Raw genomic sequence first — 27,032 nt, 5'->3', positions numbered from 1 at the left:
AAACCATTAGAATTTTGATCCAATGGTTGTGAAGAGAAAAGAAGGATAATGGAGAGAATCCAAGTCCCAAAATACAATGGGTGGAAAGAGGCATATGACAAGAGATCACGAGAATTACAAAATTTGAAGTATGTTTTATGGTGATTGTTAGGCCTAATAGCCCAAAGGTTTAAATTTTAAATTGATACCTGTTGGACAATGGCCTATATGTCAAAGCGTATATCATATTCGATCAATATATCAGCTACTTTATGGAATGTGTACTAATATTACAGAGAAGCTTGTAAGTTTGCTCTTAGCGAAAAGCATTCTCAAATGGAAGGGTCTCATTTGGACCAAAAAAAAAAAAGGAAGGGTCTCAAGATGAACTGAAGTTGCATAGTAACAGCAACGTGAGGCTTTAGAAAGAGATTTTGATAAAGCTAAACTAAGCAAGAATTTTTATACTCCTCCAATTCTTAATATAAGACCTAACTGTTGAGTTGATTTTTGTTCTAGATGTAAAACTTAATTATCATATTTATCAATTTTTTCTAAATTATTAATATTGATACTCCATCAAACATAATCAAGTAGAAAAGGAAAGAGGATATTAAGGAAAATTATGATAGTGTTTTCAAAAAACATGTCATATTTCTTATAATAAATTTTTCCTAAATTATTTGCATAACTTTCTTAATCTAATCAAATTGGTTAAATAGATATTATATTAAGGATTGAAGGAACATCTTCAAGAAAATGACAATATGATGTTTGATTATCTGTTGAGTGCTTGAAGGTCCAATATCACTTGTGCTGTGAAATCAATCTTGGCATTGTTGGAGATCCCGTGATTACTCCAAGTAGACATACATAGAGAGGGCAGCGGTTATTCAGCATCTTCAGCAGGTAATGTGGTTTTGCATATTTGGTCCTTTTGATCATACTACTATGAAGAATGGGTACTTGCAGTCATCTATTGTTTGATGTACTTTTTTTTTCTTTTTTCTTTTCCCCTCATAATTATTATGAACTAAACCAAGATAAAAGAAAAAGTGCAATCAGATACTATTGCCTTGGTGCCTGGGTCGATACCTCTATGTCCTTGAAGCACTCGTCTAAGATTATCATCATTTGCTCGCAAACTTAAGGAAAAGGACGTTGCTTTTGCGATAATTTGCTGATTAATGATGAACACCAATCCTTTTCTGAGAAGAACGAAAATAGAACGCCATTTGTTGGACCCTTCATTGTTTGATGTACTTGTCATGTGTGATGTAATGTACGTTTAATCTGCATCAACTCCTACTATTCACAAGTTGTGTATCTTTCTGTTCAAAATATAAGATAAATTTGGCTGATTTACTCAAGAAATCAATTAAAATCAGCTTAAAATAATAAACATATAAGGCATACATGTTTTTTTCAAATATATCCTTAGTGATGAAGAAAATAAATAAAAAAAGTAATTAATGAATCGAAAAGGAGAGAGAATATATAGGAGGTAATATTGAAAAAAAAACTCATTAAATGCTTAGACAAAACTAAAATGTATCTTTAAAAAAATAAGTCCATCCAGCAAAATTTATTTTATATTTTGAACAGTTTGTAATTTTTCGATGCTGCACTTTTGTGATTAGAAAAACGTTGATCCAATCACGCGGAAAGGACTTTATCCAGGACAGCTTGCACCTAATTTGTTTGTTTACTGGGGATTTAGAGAAATATGGTTTTATAACGCATTGTTGCCGGAGTTTTTACTAATATACTTTTCCGGTCCTAAATATAAGACCTTTTTGTAGTGTAATTACATCACAAAAAGGGTTTTATATTTAGGGCCGGAAAAATATATAGTAATTCAAAAGATTGAAAAAATTTTACCCTTCTCATCCAATACTTTAATGAAGATATTAAATGTTCCGTTTACAGTTTGAGACCATATGATTGATTCTTTTCTTTTCTTTTGTAAATAAACATGTTTGACTTTATTGAAAAATCTACTAATAAACATATGCCCTTGTCTAATACTAACATCAAATCATTGTCCCGACAATTACTCTGCATCAACTAACAGGTAATGTGGGATGCTTGTGCCCTAGAATATTTCTCTGTTAATATGCTTTTGCAACCTTTTTTGGGGTGATATATGCTTCCACAAATTCTAATGACAATTATCTACTTTTTCCCGCCCTTTTGGCCTTAATTTATATGTACATATACATATGTGTGTGTGTATATATATGTTTACTGAAAGAATGATGCATATATTATTATCCTTATTATTACAATATTCGTGATTACAATCAAATTTTGGGTGAATTCAACTGAGACAACGATTATTGCAAGAAGCCAAGAAATATAGGTATGTGCTAATAATCATTTTCTTATATCATCATCCGGCTAATGTAGTTTGAAGTTAGTGGCTTTTCCTCCCCACAAAGATTTGTCTTTTGAGATTCGAACTTGAGACATAAAAGGATTTAGTAGGGCCTTACACTGCTAAACTAACATTTTGATGGTTCGTGCTAATAATCACTTCTGCCAGCTCATAATACAAAATTTGAAAATGTAATGGTTTTAAATTCTTAATAATTATAGGAGTGTAACATAGTAACATCATACAGAATTTGCTTTTCTTTGTTCTAGTACTATCTACCGTAATCTCTGTAATTATTTTTAATATTGTGTCTTTAATTTTACATTTTAAAATAAACACATAATTATTATTTTTATATTTTTTTAAAATGATTTTTTATTTCATTCGTTTGTGTTCTGTACATTTACTAAAAATTGTTGCGTAAGTTTAGTTTAGGTATTTATCCTAATTTACCTAATAAGCTTAATTTCTTGAGTCTTGATAGTAAATGTTTGCTATCTAAATGGTTCTTTTAATCGCATTTTTCATAATGAACAGAAGGTCCATACAGTTATCTCCGAGAAGATGACCCGAGAACATTTTATCCTTATTTTTCTAATGAAAATTGCCTCAACAAATAAAAATTGCTCCACAACAATAAATTCCAAGTATATCGCCAAAAATCCAGAGACAGAGCATTAGCTTCGTCCCCCAGCAGTAATTGTTGGTCACGGGAATGACTTTCTTTTTGTTTTGGTGAAAGAACGGAAATTAAAAAGCCGGTCATATATAGGGAAACCTAGCAACATCATTGACTACCAACAACTTCTCCAATAAAATCATGATCAAGAGATATATGTTACAATTTAATACCATAAACATAAGTCTTTTAAGAACCTACTCCACGTTATATTTTACACGTTATGCTTTTATTTGACTACGAGATAATATACACAGAGCAAAAATACTGTCCTAATTTAAACTATCAGAAACCTTAGAAGAATCAAGAATGTACAGACTAATTTACCTTAATAAGAGGATCCTGATAAGGGAAATTATGCAGTGTGTGTAATATTAACAACCCTGTTTAGTCTCTCAAGGATTCCAGCAGCCTTCCTCTTAGCTCTTGAAGTTCCATTTTGTGCAAGCTCTGAGATTGTTTTATGTCTGTTCTCTTCTTCTTTTATCTCCTTCAACCTGGTTCTGTCATGAAGACAGATAGTCTGAAGGATTGCAATGCAGTTCTCTTTGTTTCGTTCACAAGTGGTCTCTCTGATTAAACTCAGCAAGCTAGGAACAGCTCCAAGCTCTCCCATGTCCTGAATTGCCTTCTGGTGACTTGAGAGCAAGGCGAGAATGGCTAGTAGTTCGTCGACATAAACCCGGTCAACAATTTTCTTTACAATCACCTTCACCGTGCCATCCTTCACTGCTCTTGCCTTGTTCTCTTGAAGGACACATAAAGTAAAAATTGCCGATGCAACATCTTTCATGGCTAAGGGATGCCCTTCTTCCAAAAGGTCAACCAGAGGCTTCAAGGCTCCAGATTTCCCTATAAGTTCCTTGTTTGAGTCTAGAGCCGACAAAGTGAAAAGGGCGGCGGCGGCATTGCTTCGTGTTGCTATCGTTCCCGATCTCAATGCCCTCATGAGGAGAGGAATTACCAAGGGAGTTTCTGCCACAAGCTTCTTGTTGTTGTCATGGATGGAGATATTGAGGAGTGTTGTGATAACATCTTCTTGGAGGTCAGGGTGAACATTACCAAGAGAGTGACTCCCACAGATCGGTTTAAGCACTTTGGGAACGGCATCTGAAAACTCACCGAAAAATACCCGGAAAGAAGGCATTTTCTTTGTCAGAATCCGGAGCTCCTTTGCTGCAGCTTTCTGTTCAGAAAGTGCTGATGAAGACACCTTCTCAAGCAAAGAAAGAAAATGACCATGGTCTGGTTCTATTACAGCTTCCTCATTGATATAGTGAACATGGTTGGAAAATTCAAGCCCTTGGGTTCCACAACATTTCTCAATCATTTCCCTTATTAGGTTATTTGGAGTGAGAACAGTGTGTGAGAGGACTTGCTGCGTCCGTGGACATGTCCGGTTGCCGGCTTTCAGCCACTTTTGAATGAACGTTCTCTCATATGTCTGCAGTATTAAACCAAGTTAACATATACAATTAGCCAAAAAGGATAAAATGTTCAATAAGGACCTCAAGTTCAATATCAGTTCCTACTTTCATCCATTTTTTGAATAAATGTTCTATCACATGTCTGCATAATTAAAACCACCAATCCGGCATCATATACTACTAATCAAGGGAGGTAAGAAAATAAAGCAATGTTGATAATAAGAACTTCACATGTCCAGTTCAGCCATTTTTCAGGAGAATCTTCTATCATATGTCTGTATACCTGGAGCAAACAAGTTGGTGTGTGGGGTCTAAGGCTCTAAGCCCAAAAGAGAGAAAATAAAGAATGGTTAATGATTAGGGTAAAAGAAAAACTTAACTTTCTCAAACTTGTTCAGTATTAGTAAACATCATTCAACATCAATCTAAACTAGTCAATCACGGAACAAAAAGGCTTGGGACAAGAAGATGAAAAGAAATTTGGGTGCAGTAATTCACAGAAAGAAAGGGCTCAGAACACTAGAATTCAATGATTCTCTTTCGAGGAAATCCAGTCAAAAGTTTTTCACAAAGCTACAATCAACCACCGGCCTCCACTCAATCAAGAATCACGCTTTATAGACGAAGAAGACTAGGATAACATTCTTTCTTTTCTATGCAGTTTCTTTGCCTCCACTATGGTTGTTGAGATGTATTATCATACTTTTCCTTTCTTTTCTTTTTTTTTGGTTTTCTTCTTTTCAAATTATTTATTATTGGATGTTCTTTGCTCAGTTAAAGCAATATGAATGATCTACCCGCTAGGGACTCAACATAAGTGGTAAAAATGGGTTGGAATGTGAGTAATCTCAAGAGTTCAAATCCTCTGATGTAACCCAGAAAAGAATATAACACAAATGATCTTCATAAATGTACTAAGTAGAAAATACAGAATTGTAAGGTTCTGGGTGATGAAAGAAGGACGACTAATTCTCGTCTGTCTATCTTTCCGCCCTTTTCAGCCTTTTTAACGGAGAAAAAAGTGCAGAAATTCCCGGAAAAAAGATGGACGTACAAGAGAGGCTATTAAATCATATTCTATATTCTCACTTTAATCCGACTCTAAGAAATGCGACAAACCATTTTCATCCAAAACTTTATCTCTGTCACGGTTCAATAGGTTAGATGTCAACCATATATGATTACCAGGATAAGGGGGGGATGGTGGGATCCCATTTTGCTGAATGACATATATATGCATATTTTTAATTTCATTTTTCAAAAATTATATTTTATTATCATCGAAACAATAAAATTAGTAATATTAAAAAAAATTACTTGAATCTGATGGTCAAAAAATTAAAAAGGACTAAATAAACTCTCGAAATAAATTATTAAAATACTTTTAATATTGTTGCGTTGTTTTAATTCAAAAATTAACACTGAACTAAAAATATTTTGATAATTGACTAATTGAGGCCTTCAACTCAAAGCAATTGCATGTGAACAAAAATAAAAATTCAACTTAATTCTTCTACGTTTTATGAAAATTAATTTCTCAAAACTCATCATTATTCGTTACACACCTAATTAAATAAATAATTTGACAAAAGAACAACCAACGCGTTAAGGATAAAAAATAAACGAAGGGTAATTAGGTATATATTTCAACTATCAATTACTGCCAAATTGTTATCTGGCCAAAAAGAAAAGAAAACATTTTACTCAAAAAAATTTTTAAAAAAAAATCCGGGCAAAGGGTTGTCTCTCATTTCTCTGCAAATTTTTCTCAGAAACCAAACAGATCAAAGTCACATTTCGGAATTGCATCACTGAAACAAAATTTGGCTCAAAGAAAGAGAAAAACACGCCGGAGTGTGGTTTTCCGTCAAGATATTTGCGGCATCTTCTGCGAAACCTAACATACCAAAACAACATTTATAAATTCCGGCACTAACCTGACCAGAAGCCACAATGACAGGATCTCTCATCAATTGCTTGGAAAGAGGGCATTTGAATTCTTCGGGGCAATTTAAGCCGGTTTTATGGCGAACCGTCAAAGACAGTGACGAAGACGACGACGACGACGTCGTCGTCGATCTCTTGCTGAGCTTCAGCTCCCTCAGCAACGACAGCGTCTCCATGGTCGTATCGATGGCCTCAATGCCGTAATGATTCTCATCTTCAACAATTGACTTTACCAATCTCTGCAACTCCTTCTTCAGCTCCATTGCCTTCGCCGTCACCGTTGGATCAGCTTCCAACACTCCCGGCTTCGCCATGGGCGGATCCGGGTCGTCCCTTTAAATTTTACCAGAAATGAGTCCGTTCTTCTGAGAATGCCGAAGAAGCAGAGTATAACAGTGGCAAAATACCCCTTTTCATCTCTCTCTTACGTGTTCTTTTCATGTGTGTGTATGTGTGTCAGCATATATATATATATATATATATGTATGTATATAAATACACACATACACACACACATACACACACTAATGATGCTACTATCTTATAAGAATTGATTAAATAATTTGAATAGATTAATAAAATTAATTATTTATAATAAATAAGTATTTTTTTAAAATATCTTTACTAATCAAGTATATTAGTTAGAACTATTATTATTATAAAGATTATTTTGAAATAAATAAATAAATATGAGAGGCAATATGAATTTGGGTTTTATATTTAAAATAAAAATAAAATAAAATCTTATATTAAAAACTGGAGATAGTAATATACTATGATAGATTAAAAAAATTGAATTTAAGAGAATGGAGGTTCAATTTTTGAATGCAAAAAAATTGAATGTATGGTCATTATATATACATTCATACCCCAACCTACTTAATTAGTTTAGATAAATTAATGAAGCGGTAAAATAAATTAATCAATTATAATGAATATGATGTCATTTTCTTAAATTATTTGTTTATATAACATTTTAGATAAATTAGTTTAAGAAAATAATAAATATGAAAAATATGATCAGATTCAATTTTCCAAGAGAAGTTTTATTTTGGGTATACAAAATTTTACTTCACATGCGTGAATAAAATTAATGAGAGTTAGTTAAGGAAATATTTGTTGGCAGACTTATGTTTAATTAATGAATGACTTGTTTTGTTTTAGGGAATCTTAAATTTTTCTGAAAAGGGGCATTTCAATATAGAGACAATGACCCCATCATGCCTGTAAATATTAATGGATGGTAGCAATGAGTATAAAAGTTGTGAAAATAGGAAAGGATAAGAATGGAAAGGGGGGTATGGCGTGCCGACAATGGAGGGCGAGGGAATGTGAGGAATTTGGAGTTTATGAAGAGAGAAGGGAATAGAAGAGAGTCACGTGTTTGGAGATTAGAAAAGGAAGCTTGAGGATATCATTGAACGCCCCTTTGCTGACAAACAGGCCACCTTGGCCCTTGACAGCTACTTTCTGCTTCCTTCCTCTTTTTTTTTTTAAAAAAATTAATTTAACACTCATTCAATACTTAATGTAACATCTATTTAGCTAATTTAATTAGTTTAAGAAAGTTAGGTAAATTTAATAAATTTTAAAGAATATGACATGTTTTCCTTAAAATACCATAATCATCTTTTTTAATATTTCATCCCCTTCTTCTATTTGATTATGGTTGGAGAAGTATCCATAAGATAATTTAATAAAAATTAATAAATATGAAAAAAAATTTTATATTTAGAACTAAAATCAATTCAATAACTATATCCTATATTAAGAATTAGAATAGTATTAATAATTCAAATCACATGCACCTTTCTTGCCTCAACTTTCGCTTCGGAGTTAAAGGGGACTGCTAACGAGGATTATGGCCCCCTTGAGTACTCAACTTTTTCATTGGTGTTTGTGTGGAAATCAGGATTTTTTTTTTGAAAAAAATCATTAAACAAATCACTGAAATAGAAAAATTACATCAAAGGACTCTTTCATAAAAATTATTATCAAAATCCATACTAATATTATTATGGGTCCCAATTTGAAATTTTTCTATTTCAGCGGTTTTTTTACTATTTTCCTTTTTTTTTTTTAGTTCTTATTTGTTTAACATGATGCTTTAAGAAGGGGTTAACTTGAAACTTGAGTCACAGGGTTTCCATTCAAGCAAGACAAAATTTATACATTACAATCTTGGTAAGAGACAAATTGAAAGTGACATGAAAGTTAAATTAGAAGATTAAATCATTCCACAAGTAGTAAAGTGTTGATACTTAAGATCAATTATGGAATTCAAATCAAGTTTTTTAAATGGGGAAAAGTTATTAGAACTTTTTGTAATGAAAGTTTTATTGCACTGGGAAACTATATGGTAAGAAATGTTAGGCTTTAAAGTAACAACATGCGTATAAAATGAGGTAACATGAGATGAAAATGTTGGGATAACCATATAATTATATAAGAAAAAATAAAATTGGTATTGAGCATATATATAGATATTAGAAGAGTTGGAATGACTTTTACTAAAGACAAAACAGTAGAAAATATTTGAGGTAATTTGAATTCATTTAAAAAAAATTCATTAGATGTGGCAGTGGGAAGAGTTAATCAAGCAACACAATTTTTTAAAAAAAAATCCGTTTAGAATAGGTTATAAATAATTTTTCAATCATAATTTATGAAATATAAGGTAAATATGTAAAAAGAGTTTTTTTTTATTTTCGTAAAATATATTTAAAAATAATTTTAATCATAATAACAAACACGACAACAAAATTATCGAGTTGGATGTTTTAAAACTTTGATGGTTAAAAACGATACGCTCATTTTCATACACCTGTTCATATAACTTGTATCATGGAAAGAATTAATCATGTTACCTATAATTTGCGAATAATATTTTTTATTATTGATTATATATTATAAATGAATGATGATTGATTATTGATAAATTAAATATTCAATATTGAATATAAGAACGATTATTTAATCAATCAGAATCTCATTGCGTGGTGGATTATTAAGTACTGTTCGTGACAGAGCAGGTAAGGGGGTCCCACGTGGCGTAAACAACTGGCACGAGGCGTGGGGGCTCCTTGGTCCTTGCCCGCCGTGCCCGCTGATGTTGAGTTATGTTCCGCTGCATCCGAGTCCATGGTCGTCAGGTTTGGGAAAGAGATTTCTCCACTTTCATTTCCTTCTATTTTCATCTCATTTTATCATAATTATTAGATTTTATATTATATAAAATATTTTATATTATTTTTTAAAATTATCATGACTAAAATTTAATAGGTTAATCTTATTTATTTATAATTAAAATGAAAATGGAGGGAAATGAAAGCCAGCCCCTCTTGTGAGCTGGTTCTGGCCCTTTGTGTTTACGTGGCAGTACAGTACAGCAGTGTTGGTAATGATGAGCTGGAGAATTTCAACACGTGTCATCGTCCGATTCATTCCCTTCTTCTTTTTTTTTGGATACCCCCGATTTATTCCCTTATAACAACTCTAACACATGCTTGATCAGGTTAACAAAAATGTGACATTTAAACACCCCACCCTAATTTATACTACCAAGTATAATATGAGTGAGAAGTTATGAGTCTGATTTTATTTATTATTTTAAGCTGCTAATATCTGTCTATTTAAATAATAGCTAGTAGACGTGCATACATATGTGTGTGTCATTCAAAATTTAACACATATGTTTAAACTGTCACATTTAAAAAAGAAGAAGAAGAAGAAAATATTATGCAATTAAAAAGAAATAATTGATGTGTGATTTCTAAATTTAGTGAAAAAGAAGCCTAAGATAGAGAGTACAAATATTAATTTCCGCTCTTTTTCCCTTGTCAAGATGAATAGTTAGTATTAATCATAAATCAATAAAATTAATGAAATTATAAAACATATACTCCTATGATCTTATTGATAGGGCAGAAAAAGAAGATTCTTTTGATCTTGTTTATATGGTATTGAGACAAATTTTTTGTATGGATATACAATTTTACCCTTCATTTAATATTATATTGACTTTATTTAGATGAGGTATAGTATATATTAAATAGGGATAAAGTTAAAAAGTTTTTGAATTTTAAATAAAAGTTAATAAAATTTAAGGTTTTTCTTGGTCTATTTGAAACATGCTGGAAGTGACTTATAAATAGGATCAGAAGAGTATTTCGTTTCTATTTAATATGCTTTTTTTTTTTTAATATAGAGAGGCAAGTATGAGCTAAGGTACAAAATTGAACTACCACCTCTTCTAGTGGGGATTCAAATCATAATTTGTAATATTACAAGAGATTAGCCCTTTCTGTTAGATCTGAACTCCTATTTAATATCCCCAAACGGTATTATAACCACACTGTGTTTATCCTCAGTAACAGAAGGCGTGACAGAGTGGGCCGAAAGAATAATTTCGTATGGCCCAAAATGATGAAGCCCATAACATATACCAAGCCCTCCTGCCCCATTGATCTGCGCCTTTAAGAGAAGTTGTACGTACAGCTAGAGTTTGAGTAATTCACCCCAAAAAACAAATAGGCTTGAGTAATAAAATAAAAAGAATGCTAGTCAATAGAACATCAGTTTTCTAGTGTGGTGAATGATAAGAGAATATTACCATTTTTAGTCAACTCCATTTTGACTCCTCATATATTAATAATTTTGAGTCTAAGCTTCTTTGATTATACTGTTTTATTTAGTTGCTTTGTTTGTATTCTCAATATATATATATATGGGTCTTAAAATTCATAAAATTCAATTGATCTGAATGTGTGTTGGCATTTTAAAGACTTAATTAGTTAGTTATTAATATATTAATTTGTTTATTAATTTACTTAGATAAAATTAAAGAAAATATAAATATAAATATCAAATGAAATTATTACTAAACTATCAGAGCTATTTGTTGCAAATTTGAAACGCCACTTGTAATATTTGAACAAAATTATTGTTCGTATAAATATAATGGAAGGCAGTCCATATCTCCAGAATTTAAAATTTACCATTTTCTAGAATTTGAACTCTAAATTTTGCTTGTCATATAGCTTAAAAGTAGTAGTAAATCTCATTTATATTACTACAGCATGTATATACAAAGAAATCAAAAGAACAGTTGTGCAAAAAGAAACAAATATGCATACATATGCAAACAAAATTAAATACTAAACAAGGTATAAAAAAGTCAGAATAGAGAAAAAAATAAAGAAGATAAGAAATCACAAGAAGAAAATTTTAAAGAAGGATATTTAATCAAATACAAATCTGAAAAATCAACTAGCAAGGTTCTTGAATTTCAACATTTTAATAAGAGTATAGGGATATGCCAAAAGGATGGGCCAACAAAAATGTTCAACAAATGTTCTGTTCAATAAATCATCAATCATCAATAATCAATAGGCCATCATCAAATATAAACTAAGCTTATTGAAAGCATGAGAGGAGATGAATAATCATCAATGATCAAACATCAAATTAAGCTTATTGAAAGCATGAGAGGAGATAGAGGAAGTTGCAGGAACAAACAAAACCCGGTGTGTTTCATTTTAAAAATTAAATTATACAGACTTTTTTACATTGTATCAAAATTATATAACTGTCTTTTATTTATTTATTTATTCATTTTATAAGGTGTGTGTATTATAAGGATTTAGAAGACACATAATTTTGATACAATTTTAACTTTATGAAGGACTTGTAAAATATGTCCTTTTGTTTTAGGACAGTGTATTTTAAGTCTTAAAAGTAAAAACGAATCTTTTGTAATTAAAAAATGGGTACAAATATTTCTTGACAAATATAATTTGTTTTGTTATTTTAAGTGGTTTCTCTATTCTTAGTAATTAAGAATTTATTATTCTTAACTCTTGGATTCAAGAATTCCTATATAGCTTAAGCCACACAATAAAGCCTTTATTTTGTTTTAAATTCTTATAATTTCAAATCATATGTTTTGATTTCTTAAGAAGTAAAATGATCCGTGTCCTTATTAGAATAAGGGATTGACACTTTAGGTGAAAAGAAATTTGCAGAAACAAAATCTATAGTTTGAAATTATAAGAATCAAAATTAAAATAATTATAAATCTATATAGATGGGATTAGTATGATATTAAAAACAAATGGTATGATTCACCCTTACTAAACGAAGGACCAAGGTGCAAAAATGGTATACGTGATTCAACTGAAGCCCAAGCGCCAATGTCCATAAATATTCTGTTAGATGATTATCATTCAAGACGAAGGAAAATTTAATAAATTATAATAATAAACAATAGAGAAATAATGAAAATGAAAGAGAAATGAAAATTTGCAAAACAGCAAAAGAAGATAGCGATTCATCTTGTTTATTTATCTATATTAATTCCCAAGTCCTTTAAATTACTCTTCTCATCCTTTTTATAAGTCAGCCCCAACATATTACACAATAATAAAAATAAAATAAAATAATATATTCGACTTTAAAATGTAATAATGGGACTAAAGTAGTATATGCCATCAACTATATATCCTTCCCCATCTCAGTTATCCAGAAACCTCCTGAAGTCTCTTTCACAATTCACAACATTTCGGTCTTCTCTTTTCCAGGCCTTCTGGGTTATGTATTTGTGCTTAATGCTATCTCATTTCTTCCTCTAATGGAAATGATGTTGGCACTTCTTAGACTATATATGATCTCTTCAAACTTTCATTTTTATGTTGTGAACTTGTGATCCTGTAATGCTACCTTACCCTATGTTTGTTTGGTACGAGGAAAATAGAAAAAAGGAAAGAAAAAATTTTAATGAGTACAATTTAAAAAATTTAAAAAGTGGGGTTCTAAAATTTTAATAAAAAGAAATTGTAAATAATAAAATTAATTAAAAAATTTTAACCCCATTTTTTAATTTTTTAAACCAAACTCATTAAAAAAATTTCCTCTCTTTTCCTTGCATCCATTTAATTTTTCTTGTAGCAAACAAATCCTAAGTAGTTAGTAACATGAACAGCTGATATGAGAGCCGGCACAAACTTCCATTTCAGTTCTTCTTTTCATTCCACGTTCATTTTGCTAAATGCATTCCGTTTCTTCACATTGATTCGTCATACTCATACAACTAAGTTGTACAGTTCCTCTGAAAACCACCATTTTTAACATCTTATGCTCCATGATATGAGGATACTGTCACCAGAAATTAACCTATTAATGAGAAGATCATCCCGCAGTCTTATATAAGCAATCTGATCATGAAAAAAAAAGTACCACAACAAATGAGAAACAAACATGTCTTTTCTTCTACTGGAACTTCTTGTTGGATGTTGGACACTGCTAAGTTTTTATGAGACCTTTTAGTGATTGGATTGCTTGCATAGAACTGCACATTATTTTTTTCCCCCCGTCTGGGCATTAATTTGGAATGGGGAATTAATGGGTTATGTGTGGGGAATGGGCTCATATAGCTACGAAGTGCTCCATTTAAAATAATCAAACCTCAGGAGAAGTTTAGAAACAACGTTTGAATTTTCTGGCACGAAATATTTGCTTAAATTAAATGATGTTTGTATTTCTTTCATAGGATAAAGAGGTTCGCAGAGTCGCAAATAACTTGTACAGTCTGGAAAAGAGGTTCGAAACAATAAACTATTCTCAGCAAGGGATTATGTGTCCAATATAATTGTCCATGCTGGAGTACCATGACCGTTGGCGATACGTTCAGAAACACTAGCTTATCTTCTTACCATACCTACTTTGATAATCTCAATGTTCTCAAGGACCAGAAAAAAAAAAATGAAAAAAAGACCCCAGAACTGATGAAAATAACATATACATATTTTATAGTAGTGTGTGATAGTTTTTGAGTGGCTATTTTTGTTGTTTAAATGTTGCAGAGTTGAATGTGATATTTTTTTTATTGTGAAGAATCTAATTCGAGCCATGTCTAAAGACACCTTCTCTTGTTAACAGTTATTCTAATGTACATGATAAAAAGCTGTATTCTCCAAATTAAAAGAATTCTTCCCGTAACAGCGAGGGCACAAGACAACATAAATATAAGCAGGAAATTTAGCATCAGAATGGAGAAGACAGAAGACCAAAAAAAAAGCACAAAAGATCAAGAGTGGTATGCTTCGGACTGGAATTAAACCAGGGGATGCTGCACCAATGGCTTACATAGGGGTATGTCTTGAATGAAAACTAGCCTATTTTGATTAATTACTTTTTATATATATATATATATATGACGAAAGAAACAGGTTTATCGACAGAGAAAATAGATGGCAAAAAAAAAAAAAAAGAGACACGACAGAGAAAATGAACTGCGGCATTCAGAGCCAGCAACTCGGGCATCACCACCAAGAGCTCCTCTTGATCGGTTTAATATTTAGAATATCTTCAAGTTATTTTAAACTTGAAACTAATCTCTGTCGATTCGAAAGGATTAAGATTAAAACGTTCCCAACAAGTGTGCTTCTCAGGGTTTAAAGTTGTGTTTTTCTCCTTATAGAGGTAAAATTATTTATTCATTTATCATCTTAACTAATAGCTTATTGACAGTGTTACGTTAATATTTTAATTCAACTTTGATTTTGATCTATATAATTTCAAATCGTGATAGTTTCTTGTGTAGAATTTGATTTCCAAGTGTGACTACAATACAAGACCAAACATGCAATATTAGTTAATCAATTCATTTCATGCTTTTGGATTGGCTCATTGCTTTATTAATAAATAATTTAAGATAATCAATGTTTCTAGCAAAATAATTTAGGAGCGAAAATACCTATGGGCCCAATCATTAGTATAAAAATTAAATATCAATCAGTTATTAGTTCAATTTATAAATCATCTTAAACGTTGGCCCAAAAAAAATTATAAATCATCTTAAACATTTACTTAAATGTTACTTTTGCGAAATATTTTTGAAACAAAAGGATACATTAAATTTAGACGCTGCTTCATCATTTTTTAAATTAACTCAAACCAACTGTTGTTTACTTGTTTTATTTGATTTAATTATTTATTTGCCTGTCCTAATCAAAGTCATATATATGTTGTTAATTAAACAAATGGGACTGATCAATTTGATTAAACATTCGTGAGTTCATTTTTACCTTCTTCTTCTTCTTTCTAGGGGCTTCTTTGATGTTGAAAGTTAGAGTTACCATTTATTCATCTCTGTGATTTCCCGGAAAAAGACAAGTTGCAGATAAATCAACCCAGAGAAATAATACAAAATGCTGAAAACTCTATGACAAATGTGTTAATGTCGAGTAATTTCACACAATGACAATGTCACTTTCATTAATTTACATTTGAACAGTTAGAGTAATATTCTTTTTAAGAAATATTTGAGTATACTCCATTGTTTTTCAGACAACAGAGAATAAAAACTGTCGGAAGCTTCTTCTTCTTCTTCTTCTTATAAATCACAAGAAACATTGAGATGGGATTTAATACCCATGGTCAGAAACTGTGCGAGTAAAACATCAAAATACTTAATTCCTATTAATTTCTTCAACTTCTCTTGAACCAAAATAATTTTTTTAGTTCAGATTTTGTTAATAACTCCTAAAAATAACTTATGACTAATTATCTCCTCTATGGCATAACCCATGAACATTTTTGGATAAGATCCAGAAAAAGCTATAGAATAAATAAGTACAATGTTGGATTTTTTTTTCCCCTGATAGACTTGTTTTTCTTATACTAAAAACCTTTTTTTGGACCAACAATATAATAATGCAGGATTCAAACTCAAGAAGTAAAAATCCCGGTCAAAGAGGAGAAGAAAAAAAAGTAACATAAGAAATGAAAATGAGAATAACCACTAATGGGGTTGGATCTATCGAAATGAGTTAAATTCTCACAATGTAATACTCATATTTAATGACTGGCAGTATTTCATATGATTTATGAGAGAATATTTATATCTAGCAAAAAAAAAAGAGGAAAATGAGGTTTTGACCGACAAAATATGTTGCCGTCAATATGATTCACATCAATGGTCCCAGTTCATGAGCCTTATCCAATCCATATGATTCATTGCCACGTTGTTCTTTCTAGTGGATTTAGGCTGCTTCCTCTAAATTTAATGCTCTTTTTTTTTAAAAAAAAATCATTTTGTTGGTATGATCCAAACGATATCAGGGAAAATATATATAGTTTTTAAAAAAACATGATTTTCATTTTGATATGTTTGGCTTCTTAACCATTTATCAAAGAAACGTGACCATCTTCATCACATTCTACTCTTGTTTTTCGCTTACCCATGGTTTGGACTTTTTTAATGGAAGATTTAGACGGATAAGTGGAATTAAACCCACAACCACCTTTTATTCATGTGCAGATTTTTGTGACACAAAATTATAAAGTTATTAGTTTCGATATGTCAACCAAACACTTTATAATTAAAAAAAAAAAAAAGACAAAGCAAAACAAAATCATATCACATGTATATAATAATTATGCGTGAAGAACTCCTAAAATTTAACTTTGCCACTTTATTAGTAGGACACTCCTAAAAATAATAATAAACAAATCTTGGTTTGATTAAAGACGTTGCCAAATGGGCTAAGCACCTTTCAAGGCTAATCCATCTTTAACCTTCATTATCTTTCCCTTAAACTTCACAACCTAAATTATGGCACCAGATAAGAACCAATTTGCTTGTCAAAACTGTAAAAGAGATTGAAAGTTAAAGAAATAAGCTAAGTATAATATAATAAAATATGTTGCCATCAATATGACTCACAAGAATGATCCCAGCTTATTTGAGACTTATCCCATACATATGACACAATGCCACATAATGTTGTTCCTAATGGGTTTACATTTTCTAGGGTAAAATCCATGCAGTTATTGATATTTAAATAAAAATGGTTCCTTAGTCAATTTGATCCCGTCGTTGAGATAGGGACCGAAACTTGATTTAGCAATGTTTTTTAAAAGAAGAAAAAAGTAATATGTAACAATTAATAATAGTCTATTCCAGTAGACATTAGACTTGGATAACCAATGTTGGTAGTTTGGATCTTATATATTTTTAAAAAAAAAAGTTAACTGAATTAAGAGCGTTACTGTGATAATGTTTGAATTTGAGCAATATTATTCCTCCGGTCTTTAATATAAGACATATTTAACTAATTTAATTAGATTAAGAAAGTTAGGTAAGTTAATTAATTATAAGAAATGTGACACGTTTTTCTTAAAACATCATAATCATCTTTCTTAATACCCCATCTCTTTCTTCTACTTGATTATAGTTGAGGGAGTATCTATATGGGTAATTTAGAGAAAATTAATAAATATGAGAAATATGTCTTATATTTAGGATCAAATCCTAACTCAACATTTGGGTCCTATATTAAGGACCGGAGGAGTACTAGATATAATATAATTATATTTTTCAAAAAAAAAAATCAATTAACCCTACAATATACATTACCAAAATGGCAATCCTTATCCGTCAAAATGATCCCACCCCTTATTCCACAAGCTAAATTAAAAATATTATCATAATAACAAGTTAAATGACTATATATTGAAATAATTGGATGGGTAGGTGATGATATTTCTCAGCTAGCCACTTGTTCTTGTGCATATCATTTATCCACATATCGGACATCCTTGAGCTTGTCGTTTACCACGTACCGCTATTACTATAATATACTTCTAATCTACTCAGAGTTCACACGTTAAATGTGTGAATTTGACTCCACAACCTTTATGAAATGACTAGAAATTTATAATATCATTGCTCATCCGTATAATTTGATTGAATTTTGATATCTACAATTTCAAATAGTTAGTTTTGATCCTTATAGTTATATAAGAACTTAATCTAAGTTTAACTATATAGACAAAAATTAAAGAGAAAAACTTACATTCAGTTCCTTATATCAATTATGTCAAATTCTTTAATTACACATACGATGTGTCTTTTTTTTACTTCATTTAGATTTATAATTAAATACTCCTCCGGTCCTTAATATAGGACCTAATTCTTGAGTTAGTTTTAGTCTAAATATAAGACCCATTTCTCATACTTATTAATTTTCTTTAAATTACCTCTATGGATACTGCCTCAACCATAATCAAGTAGAAGAGGAAGAAGAGGTATTAAGAAATATGATTATGGTGTTTTAGAAAAAATGTGTCATTTTTCTTATAATTAACTAACTTACCTAACTTCCTTAATCTAATCAAATTAATTAAATATGTACTCCTCCGGTCCTAATTATAAGACCCAATTGACTTATTTGAGGAGATTAAGGAAGTAAGTTAAGTTGGTTATTTATAATAAATAAGTGTTGTTATTCCTAAAATATCCTTGCTAATTAAGTATATTGGCTAAAACTATCATTATTAGAAGGATTATCTTGGAAAAAAATGCATAATATAAGAGACAAAATGGATTAGGGTCTTATAATTAGGACCAAATAAAAAGTCAAATGGGGTCTTATAATAAGAACCGGAGGAGTATTATATTAAGGACTGGAGGAGTATTAATATTTCAAAAATATGATACACTATCATATGTGATTGAAAAACTTGATATAAGTAATATCTAAAACTATTAAAAGGTAAGGACTGGCCATTAAACTCGAACCAAATCTTTATGAAAAATTATAGATACTAAAACCAACAATTTGAAACAAGAAAATCCAAAATCAAAATTTGATTATGAGGCTAACAATGATGTCAACCCCTCAACACGTTAAACTTGATGAATGTAACAACCAGGTGTGGTCAAATAATTAAAAGTTGACCGAAATAAGTTTGACCATGGACTATGTAAGGATTGATTTTATCCGTCTCGATCATAAGCAAACTCCTCGTCCTTTCCCTGAATCGGCTGCCAAAGTTAAAGATATCTATGACCTTATATTATAATTCGAGAGTGCATATTCTTTTTCCCTATGCTTTAATTTAAAAAAAAACACTTATAAAAAAATATGTAAAATAAGGAAAACCTTGCCATTTAATTAACTAAACTAAACATCATCCAACTACCCCAAACCTTTGTTTTTCTTCTCCGGCCAACTTTAATCAATTGAAAAATAATCGTAAGTTGGGCCCCACCTTGAGTGCCAGCTGTCCTCTCATTACCCACTAATCAAACAATATACACACTCGAGTCCCGACACCACTTGTCACATCGAAAATAGATAAAATATAATGTCTCTCAGATTCGCCACGTCACCCACTATTATCCTATCAAATTCATCTCAGGCTTTTTTTCCGCCCAGGAAAATCATTACTCCACTTGTCCCATGGGTCCCACTCTATTTGTCCTTTTATGATCATCAAAAAAAATCACCAAGTTCGATGAATCTAGACAAGTCTAGGAGTTTCATGTCAGGAGTTTATAGTGGCCGCGTTTGCATGTGATCCAGGCCCCCATTCGCCGCTTAACAAAGAAACGATTTGGATTCGCCGCATTCACTACTCAATTATGAATTATCCACTAAATATTATTAATTTTTTATTTCAATTAACATTAAAGTCCTCAACCAAAAAAAGGGCGCATCGATTTCACAGATTTGCCCTGGGCACCCAAAATATTTACAAAAATTTGCCACTCTATCATCTCGTCCGGACAAAAACGCCACCGTGTCTGGCCTCTGAACTCACGTCGTCGAATCCAACTAATCTGCAATTGGCCCCAGTAACGGCCGGAACAACGGGAGGAACTGTGTTTCCCTGAACTGGATTCGTTGTTCGTCGATACGGCGCGAACCATTTGTTCTGCATGTACCGGTTTTTCCTCCACGGCGGCACAGAAAACCCTCTGCTCCGAAAGCACCTCTTTGCGGCGTTGCACATGGCCTGAACGATACGCTTCAGCTCCTCCGCCTTGCCGACGAAGATGCTTGGCAGAGAGGAAAGAATCTCGGAGTACTTGCTCGTCGGCCGAGCAATCTCGAACTGGGCGGCGAATCCGACGTCAACAAAGTACCTGTTGCTCTGCCACGATGACGCATCGGATTGGATCACGTCGATGAACTCATAGTTACCGGCGGTGACTCCACTGGAGGAATCCCATCTGGTCTTGCAAATCGCCGCATTGTGCCCTTTCTCTCTCAGAAACGCCATCACATTTCGCAGGAACACCGAAACGTTTCCACGAAGAAACGCAAATTTCTCTATCGCCTCCGAAACATGCGTCAGAAGAAGCTTCCGGTAAGAATCCACATTGTTCGCGACACTCAATCTGAGTATCATATCGTCAACCAGCTCCGATCCATCGTCCTCCAGATCGACCCGATCCGGATCCAACTCATTCGTCACCGACTTACACTCATCCTCGTTGTCCTCCAGGAAATCAAGCACAAGCTCGGAAAGACACGGCGAGTCCCCGTCACCATCGCCGGAATGCTCGCTCCCGCTGCTCCCGTAACTCAATCGCCGGAGATCAGCTCCGACAAGACGGGCCTTAGCCTCGTCGTCGAGAGGGTCAGTGACCCGCTTCTTTCTCGCAAGCCCCACCATTGATTCGAGCTACAAAAACAATCAAAACCGAAAACCCAACTCTAAAACAGATCAAAGGCAAATACTTGGTGCCCAGATGAAAGAATGATTGAAGAACTATATTATGTGGGTAGGGCTCGACACTCGAGAGTCAACTTCACTCTGAATTCAGCAAAACGTGAAGGTTAGGTGGTTCTTATAAAGGAGATGATGATGGGTTTAGTGTTCTTATGGAGTAGTTTGGAGGAATTTTCTGGAGAATATTCGAAGGAAATAATCTGCGCAGAGGTGGAAAATTGAAAGTTAATGAGAGAGAGAAATGTGGAATGGGTAACAGAGGGATATGCGGGCTGGATCCGGAAGGGAGATATATAGATGCCGGAGCATATGCGAGCTGGTGACGTGTAGGAGTGTGATTTCACCGTGTGTTGGTGAGAGAAAGGTGAGTATGCACGAGCACGGCACGTGGATGAACACATCCACACAACATACCTGCTCTTATTATTATTATTATTATTATATGAAATACTCGTAAAAATTTTAGGATGACGACCAATTTCGTAACTACCGTTATTGTTAATGTTTGAAGACTTTGACTATATATTGATGAAAATGTTTTTTAATGACAATTTTTAATTAAAAGTTAGATCTAATAATATTAAGGATTCAAAAAATAAATAATACTACCCCTTTTTAATATTAGTTCTGGTAATAAAATCTTATAATTAGAACTAAAAATAATATAATATAAGATGAGTTGACTTATTGGGAGATTAAAGAAGTTATTTTTTCAGTTCTATTTATAAAATACTTTTACTGTGTTTCTAAAAAAAATTTAAATTGTATTAATATTTTATTAAAATATAATAACTTTCTAATTGTATTCTTCTTTAATATATATAAATTCTTAAAAAAAAATTATCTATACTATAATAAATTAATAACAAAACAGTATATTCATATTAAAAGTTTAATAAAATGATTTATAAATAATTAATTGGGTCTGACAGAAAACAGTATAGATAGTAATTAGTAGTGTTCCATTTTTAGAATCCATTTCTAAGAATGAAAGGCGCTATGGTATGATCAGGTCAAAACAAAAAAATTCTGGCGATTTATCAGTTTTGCTGATATCAATATTCAAACATTTATACTCTTCATTTTTTTGGCCCACATAGAATTGACAAAAAAAGTAGTTTATATTTATTTTGCAGATAAAATATAAATTTCATTCCATGATTTCATAATAACATGCCAAACAAATATTCTCCAGTACATTATCTGCCATTACATCTTCTAAGGTTTCCATGATATTAAGAACTTTTTTTTTTCCACCCACAACATTAAGAACTACAATCAATACATGACATAATTAATTTTACATTTTTATAATAAAATAAATAGAAACAAAGGAACAAGCGTACTTATAAATGGTGCATTAAGATTATAAATAAGAGTATAATAAAAAAAATACCAAAAAGTATTGTATGGAACTTTTAGAAGGATATGTAAAACAAAACTTCTCTTTTAAAATGACTTATATTTTGAAATGATGAGTAGAAATTTTGTTAAGTCCTCTTCAATTTTTACTAAAAATAAGATACTTTTTAATTAATAATGGATTGACATTTTTATCAATTTAATAACCGACCTTTTAAAAAAAAATCATTGATTTAATGCGGTCATGCGATGTATCAAAAGTGAAAGGGAAAATTGTAATTAAGTCTCATTTAAGGGAATCAAATACAAAAAAATTCCTTAAAATTATGAAATTATTCTAAAGTCCAAGAGAATTTTTTACAATAAATTTTATTTGTTTAATTACTAAATCACCCTTCATTTTTTTAAAGTTTGTATTGATAATTCAAAGAGTAGTGGTTAACAACTCAGGGTGCAAGGATTGACAACTATCGCGGCTGGTTTGACAACATATTTTCTCAGCATATCACACCCTAAGTTGTCAAACCAGCCGCGATAGTTGTCGATTCTTGCACCCTGAGTTGTCAACCACTACTCTTTCAGTTGTCAATACAAACTTTTTTTTAAAAAAAAAGAAGAAAGATAATTTGGTAATTAAATAAATAAAATTTATTGCAAAAAAGTCTCTTAAGATTTCAGAATAATTTTATAATTTTAAAAAATCTTTTTGTATTTAATTCCTTTAAGTGGGACCTAATTGCAATTCTTCCAGAGTGAAATGAAATGATAGGGATGCAAATAAAAAGACACAATTGGTGTCCTTGGAGGATAAGGGTTGGGGTCGTTTTGAGGGATAAGGATTGCCGTTTGGTGACATGTTGTGGGGTTAAGTGACTTAGTCTTTTAAATATTATTTTATATGTGAGTAATATTCCATCCGACTTGAACATTATTCTGCTTAATTTGGCCAGTTCTCTCTCATCGTAATTAATACTCACATATAAAATAATTTTTTCTTATATGTAGGGTTCAAAGTTTAATCCTACAAGTAGGTGTTGGGAATTTTTCAGTCGAATAATACTAGGGACTTTGCTTGCGTCTATTTTAAACACAACGTTACTAATTTCATCTTTTATAATAAAACATACTTAATTAATTTAGATGGATTAAAAAAATTAGTTAAATTAGTTATTTGTAATAAATATAACATAATTTTTGCAAAATATCTTTTTAATCATACTATTCTTTTTTTCGGACCAGAGACTGAAGGGAAAACCACCTAACGCAGGTGGTACCCAAACAGCCCGAATGTCCTACTTATAAAACTCTCTTAAATAAGTAATTAATTGAAATATTTTAGAGAATAACTTATAAATTTAGGAGACAAAATGAATTACAATTTTATATTAAAAATCAAATTTAATTCTCAACTAACTCTTATATTAAAGAATAGAGGTAGTATGTTAGATGTGTGAGTTTTATCTATCATAACAAAAATACCTACAGTTTGGTTAAAAAAATAAAATAAACTTACAATACTCTTTCAGTCTTTAATATATAACCTAATTATTGAGTTAATTTTGATTCTAAATATAATATCTATTTCTCATATTTATTAATTTTTTTAAAATTATTCCTATAAATATTCCTTCAACCATAATCAAATAGAAGAAGGAAAGATGATATTAAGGAAGATTATTATAATGTTTTAGGAAAAACATATCATATTTTTTATAATTAACTAACTTACCTAACTTTTTTAATCTAATCAAATTAGTTAAATATGTCTTATATTAATGACCGAAGGAATATTATTTAAGAAAATAATATCAATTCTACTTGTATTATTATTATTATTATTAATTGTTATTTTTATTGTTATTGGGGTCGGAGTTTTGTATTTCAACAGCATCAAACGTTTCTCTTAAAGTTGAATTTGAATTTTCTGTTAAGAATATACTACTTCTGATCTTTAATATGCGATTTTGTTTGACTTTTATTTTGATCATAAATATAAGACCTCAATTCACTTTTTCTTTCATATTTATATATTTTTTCCTAAAGTAATCATTCTAACAATAATAGTTTTAACTAATACACTTGATTAGCAAGGATATTTTAAAAAAAACAATACATATTTATTACAAATAACTAACTTAACTTCTTTTCTCAATCTCCTCAAATTAGTCAACTAACTTTTATAATTAAGATTGGAGATAGTATCAGATGGGTGAGTTGAGAGTTTAAAGAAATAAATTATTATTAGTGGAGCGACAGGGCATTGGAGTAAGTGAATTATACTGATCTGATTGATTAATTATTAATTAAAAAAAACAGTAATGGGAAGAGGGGGAAAAGCGCCTAACATTGAAGGCCTTTTTTTTTTTTTTTTTTTTAAATGAAAAGGAACATGCCAATAGGGATAATGATTGAAGTATACTTTAATTATTATTTTCAAAGTAACTTTGAAAATGGTGATTAAGGAAGCTGCTTAGGCCCTTATTTTATTCCCATTGCCATAATCACGACAAATATAAAACAGAGCCCCTTAGCTGGGGGATATTATTTTAAATCAAACAAATAATTTTTAAATAAGAATAAGACAAAGTACCGTCTCAATAACAGATTTAAAAATACAAAAGTGTCACTTTAATCCTTTAATTTTATTTTTTAATTTTATAAGGTGTCTCTTTAGCTTTCTAATCCTAACACAGCTAATAAAAATGCTAATTTAAAAATTTTAAGCATTAACAAAACATTACTAAATACTAATACATTTAGTTTAATTTTTAAAATAAGAATGATTGTCCAAAAAATTATCATGTGAGACTAATTGTATTAGAATTAAGCTACTGAATAGCGGAAGAAACTAGTCTTTTATAACATAACAAGTTAATATTCAAATTTTTATCAGGAGTGGTGTCCACGTATAATACACGATAGTACATCAAATAACATTACTTCTAATTCTAATAAGGGGATACTTATGATAAGCCAAAAAAAAAAACTACTGAAAAGGTTTTTTTTTTATAAAAAAATCTAAAGAAACAAACTAAAAACTTATATAATTGTACGAAGTTAGAGATTCGAAATTGCAACTTCTACCATCTAAAACAAAGGAGCAAAAACTTGGGATGTTTGCAAGGATGCAAGCGTTCGCATTTTAAAACATGGAATTTATGTGAGCGACGCTTAGAAAGAATTAACATATGACTTTTAATTAAAAATAAATTGCAATTTATTTTCTAAAACATCCTATTAGTTATAAGAGATTTTTGCCAAAAAAATAATTTTAATACACATTATTAAAAAAATAATTTAAAAAACCTGTTAATGAGTTCTTATATTAAATAACAAAGGTAATATGTAGTATAATTGTGTTGACCTGTTCAAGATCAAATGATTGTACTTACAGACAATTCACAAACAAGGATGTTGAAAAATGTCATCATCGTTTCTAATAACCCACGACATTATGAAGACATATCGCTTTTTTGTGACCAATGATATATTTTGTTCTACATTCCATATTTTAAAATTGAAAAAGTAGAAAAACATTTATTAACTTAAAGACATACGAAAAAAAATATGTGCTAATAATTAGAAAAAGAGAATGAAAACGTCAAAATATTCACTAAAGGATTTTTAAGGATTGGTCCAATATTCTTTTCAATTTATCATTTCATCACCTAAATATAAATTTTTTAATTTTTTACATTTAAATAAAAACAAAAAAATACTTTCCTATTCTAAATATTATTCAAATAAACTCAAAAGGTATATTGAAATCATATAATAGAAGTATAATTCTATAAAGTTTACTTTTAGGAGCCTAGGTGAAGTTACAACTTTTTAGATAGACTTTGAGCATATATTATGCCTTTAAATCTTACTTTCATGTGAATGTTGATATAATAGTTGTTCATTCACTTTAATCATGCAACTTGCAGGTTCTTTTATGAGATAGAAATGAAACAAGCTATAGGTTAAAGGGACAAAAAGATGCTATATAGGAAAAACAGGCTAAATTGAACAAAAATCTCTTTAATGAATTCAATGCATCAAATGATGAATTTTGAAACAGAGGCTCCTAAAACCAAAGTAACACTTAGTTTGGATGGAAGAAAAATATTATAAGAAAAAACTGTTTAAAAGTTTTTCTTCAAAATATTCTCTCCATCCTTTTTTATTTTAAAAAAAAAAGTGATCAGAATTTCATTTGGGTTCGAATTCTATTTAGAGGTATATTGGAGATTAGAAATTGTCGAATAAAGAACAAGATGTTTTTCTTTTTCCTTTTTTTTCCCCCTACCATCCAAACCAAGCCAAGAGTCAATAAGATACTCAAGGAAGAAAATGAAACTTACTAGAGACAAAAGATAGTTAAAAACAAAGGTACAAGTTTGATGCAAAAAAAATGAATCAATCATCTTTCAATTCAAAAAATGAAATTCTCTTTCTTATTTGAAGAATTTTAGGTACAAGAGAAGTGAAGTTTACATGAGAGGATTTGATTGATCCCTTTGTAAAGGGCATATTCTCCAAATTCATTAGTTCGTTCATTGGGCATGATGGCCTAATTGATTGATTCCTCTGTAAGCAGCATATTCTCCAAAATTATGCCCAACGAATTCGAATGCAAATTAATTCAAGTAAGAGTAATATTCTTAAGCCAATTTACATATTGGAAAATTTTTTTGTTTGAACATTATCCCTAATAGCTGACCCAAGACCCTGAGTTAAGGATGCAGAACAGCAAAAA

At 30.8% G+C, this 27,032-nt stretch overlaps 2 protein-coding genes across 2 annotated transcripts; both read right to left on the bottom strand.

Moving 5' to 3' along the window:
- Positions 1–3,153: 3,153 nt before the first annotated feature.
- LOC114727122 (U-box domain-containing protein 9) lies at positions 3,154–6,816 on the bottom strand. Its single transcript, XM_028913845.1, has 2 exons — positions 6,400–6,816; positions 3,154–4,479 (listed from the first exon to the last, which is right to left on the bottom strand). The coding sequence occupies exons 1-2, from the start codon at positions 6,721–6,723 to the stop codon at positions 3,391–3,393; spliced, it is 1,413 nt and encodes a 470-aa protein (XP_028769678.1). The 5' UTR covers positions 6,724–6,816; the 3' UTR covers positions 3,154–3,390.
- A 13,044-nt stretch (positions 6,817–19,860) lies between these two features.
- On the bottom strand, positions 19,861–21,185 carry LOC114727121 (uncharacterized). Its single transcript, XM_028913844.1, has one exon. It carries the CDS (start codon positions 20,870–20,872, stop codon positions 19,967–19,969), a length of 906 nt encoding a protein of 301 aa, XP_028769677.1. The 5' UTR covers positions 20,873–21,185; the 3' UTR covers positions 19,861–19,966.
- Positions 21,186–27,032: the final 5,847 nt, after the last annotated feature.

This window comes from Neltuma alba, unplaced genomic scaffold (genome assembly GCF_004799145.2).
Source record: "Neltuma alba isolate B1F8T4 unplaced genomic scaffold, ASM479914v2 tig00012449_pilon, whole genome shotgun sequence".
NCBI lineage: Eukaryota > Viridiplantae > Streptophyta > Magnoliopsida > Fabales > Fabaceae > Neltuma > Neltuma alba.
This window is presented reverse-complemented; position numbering and strand designations above follow the sequence as displayed.

Excerpts from the sequence above, each read along its gene's own strand:
- LOC114727121 (XM_028913844.1), bottom strand. The coding sequence starts at position 20,872 with ATGGTGGGGCTTGCGAGAAAGAAGCGGGTCACTGACCCTCTCGACGAC.
- LOC114727122 (XM_028913845.1), bottom strand. The coding sequence starts at position 6,723 with ATGGCGAAGCCGGGAGTGTTGGAAGCTGATCCAACGGTGACGGCGAAG. Across the intron at positions 4,480-6,399 it reads TCATTGTGGCTTCTGGTCAG|ACATATGAGAGAACGTTCAT; the intron begins GTTAGTGCCGGA and ends TTAATACTGCAG.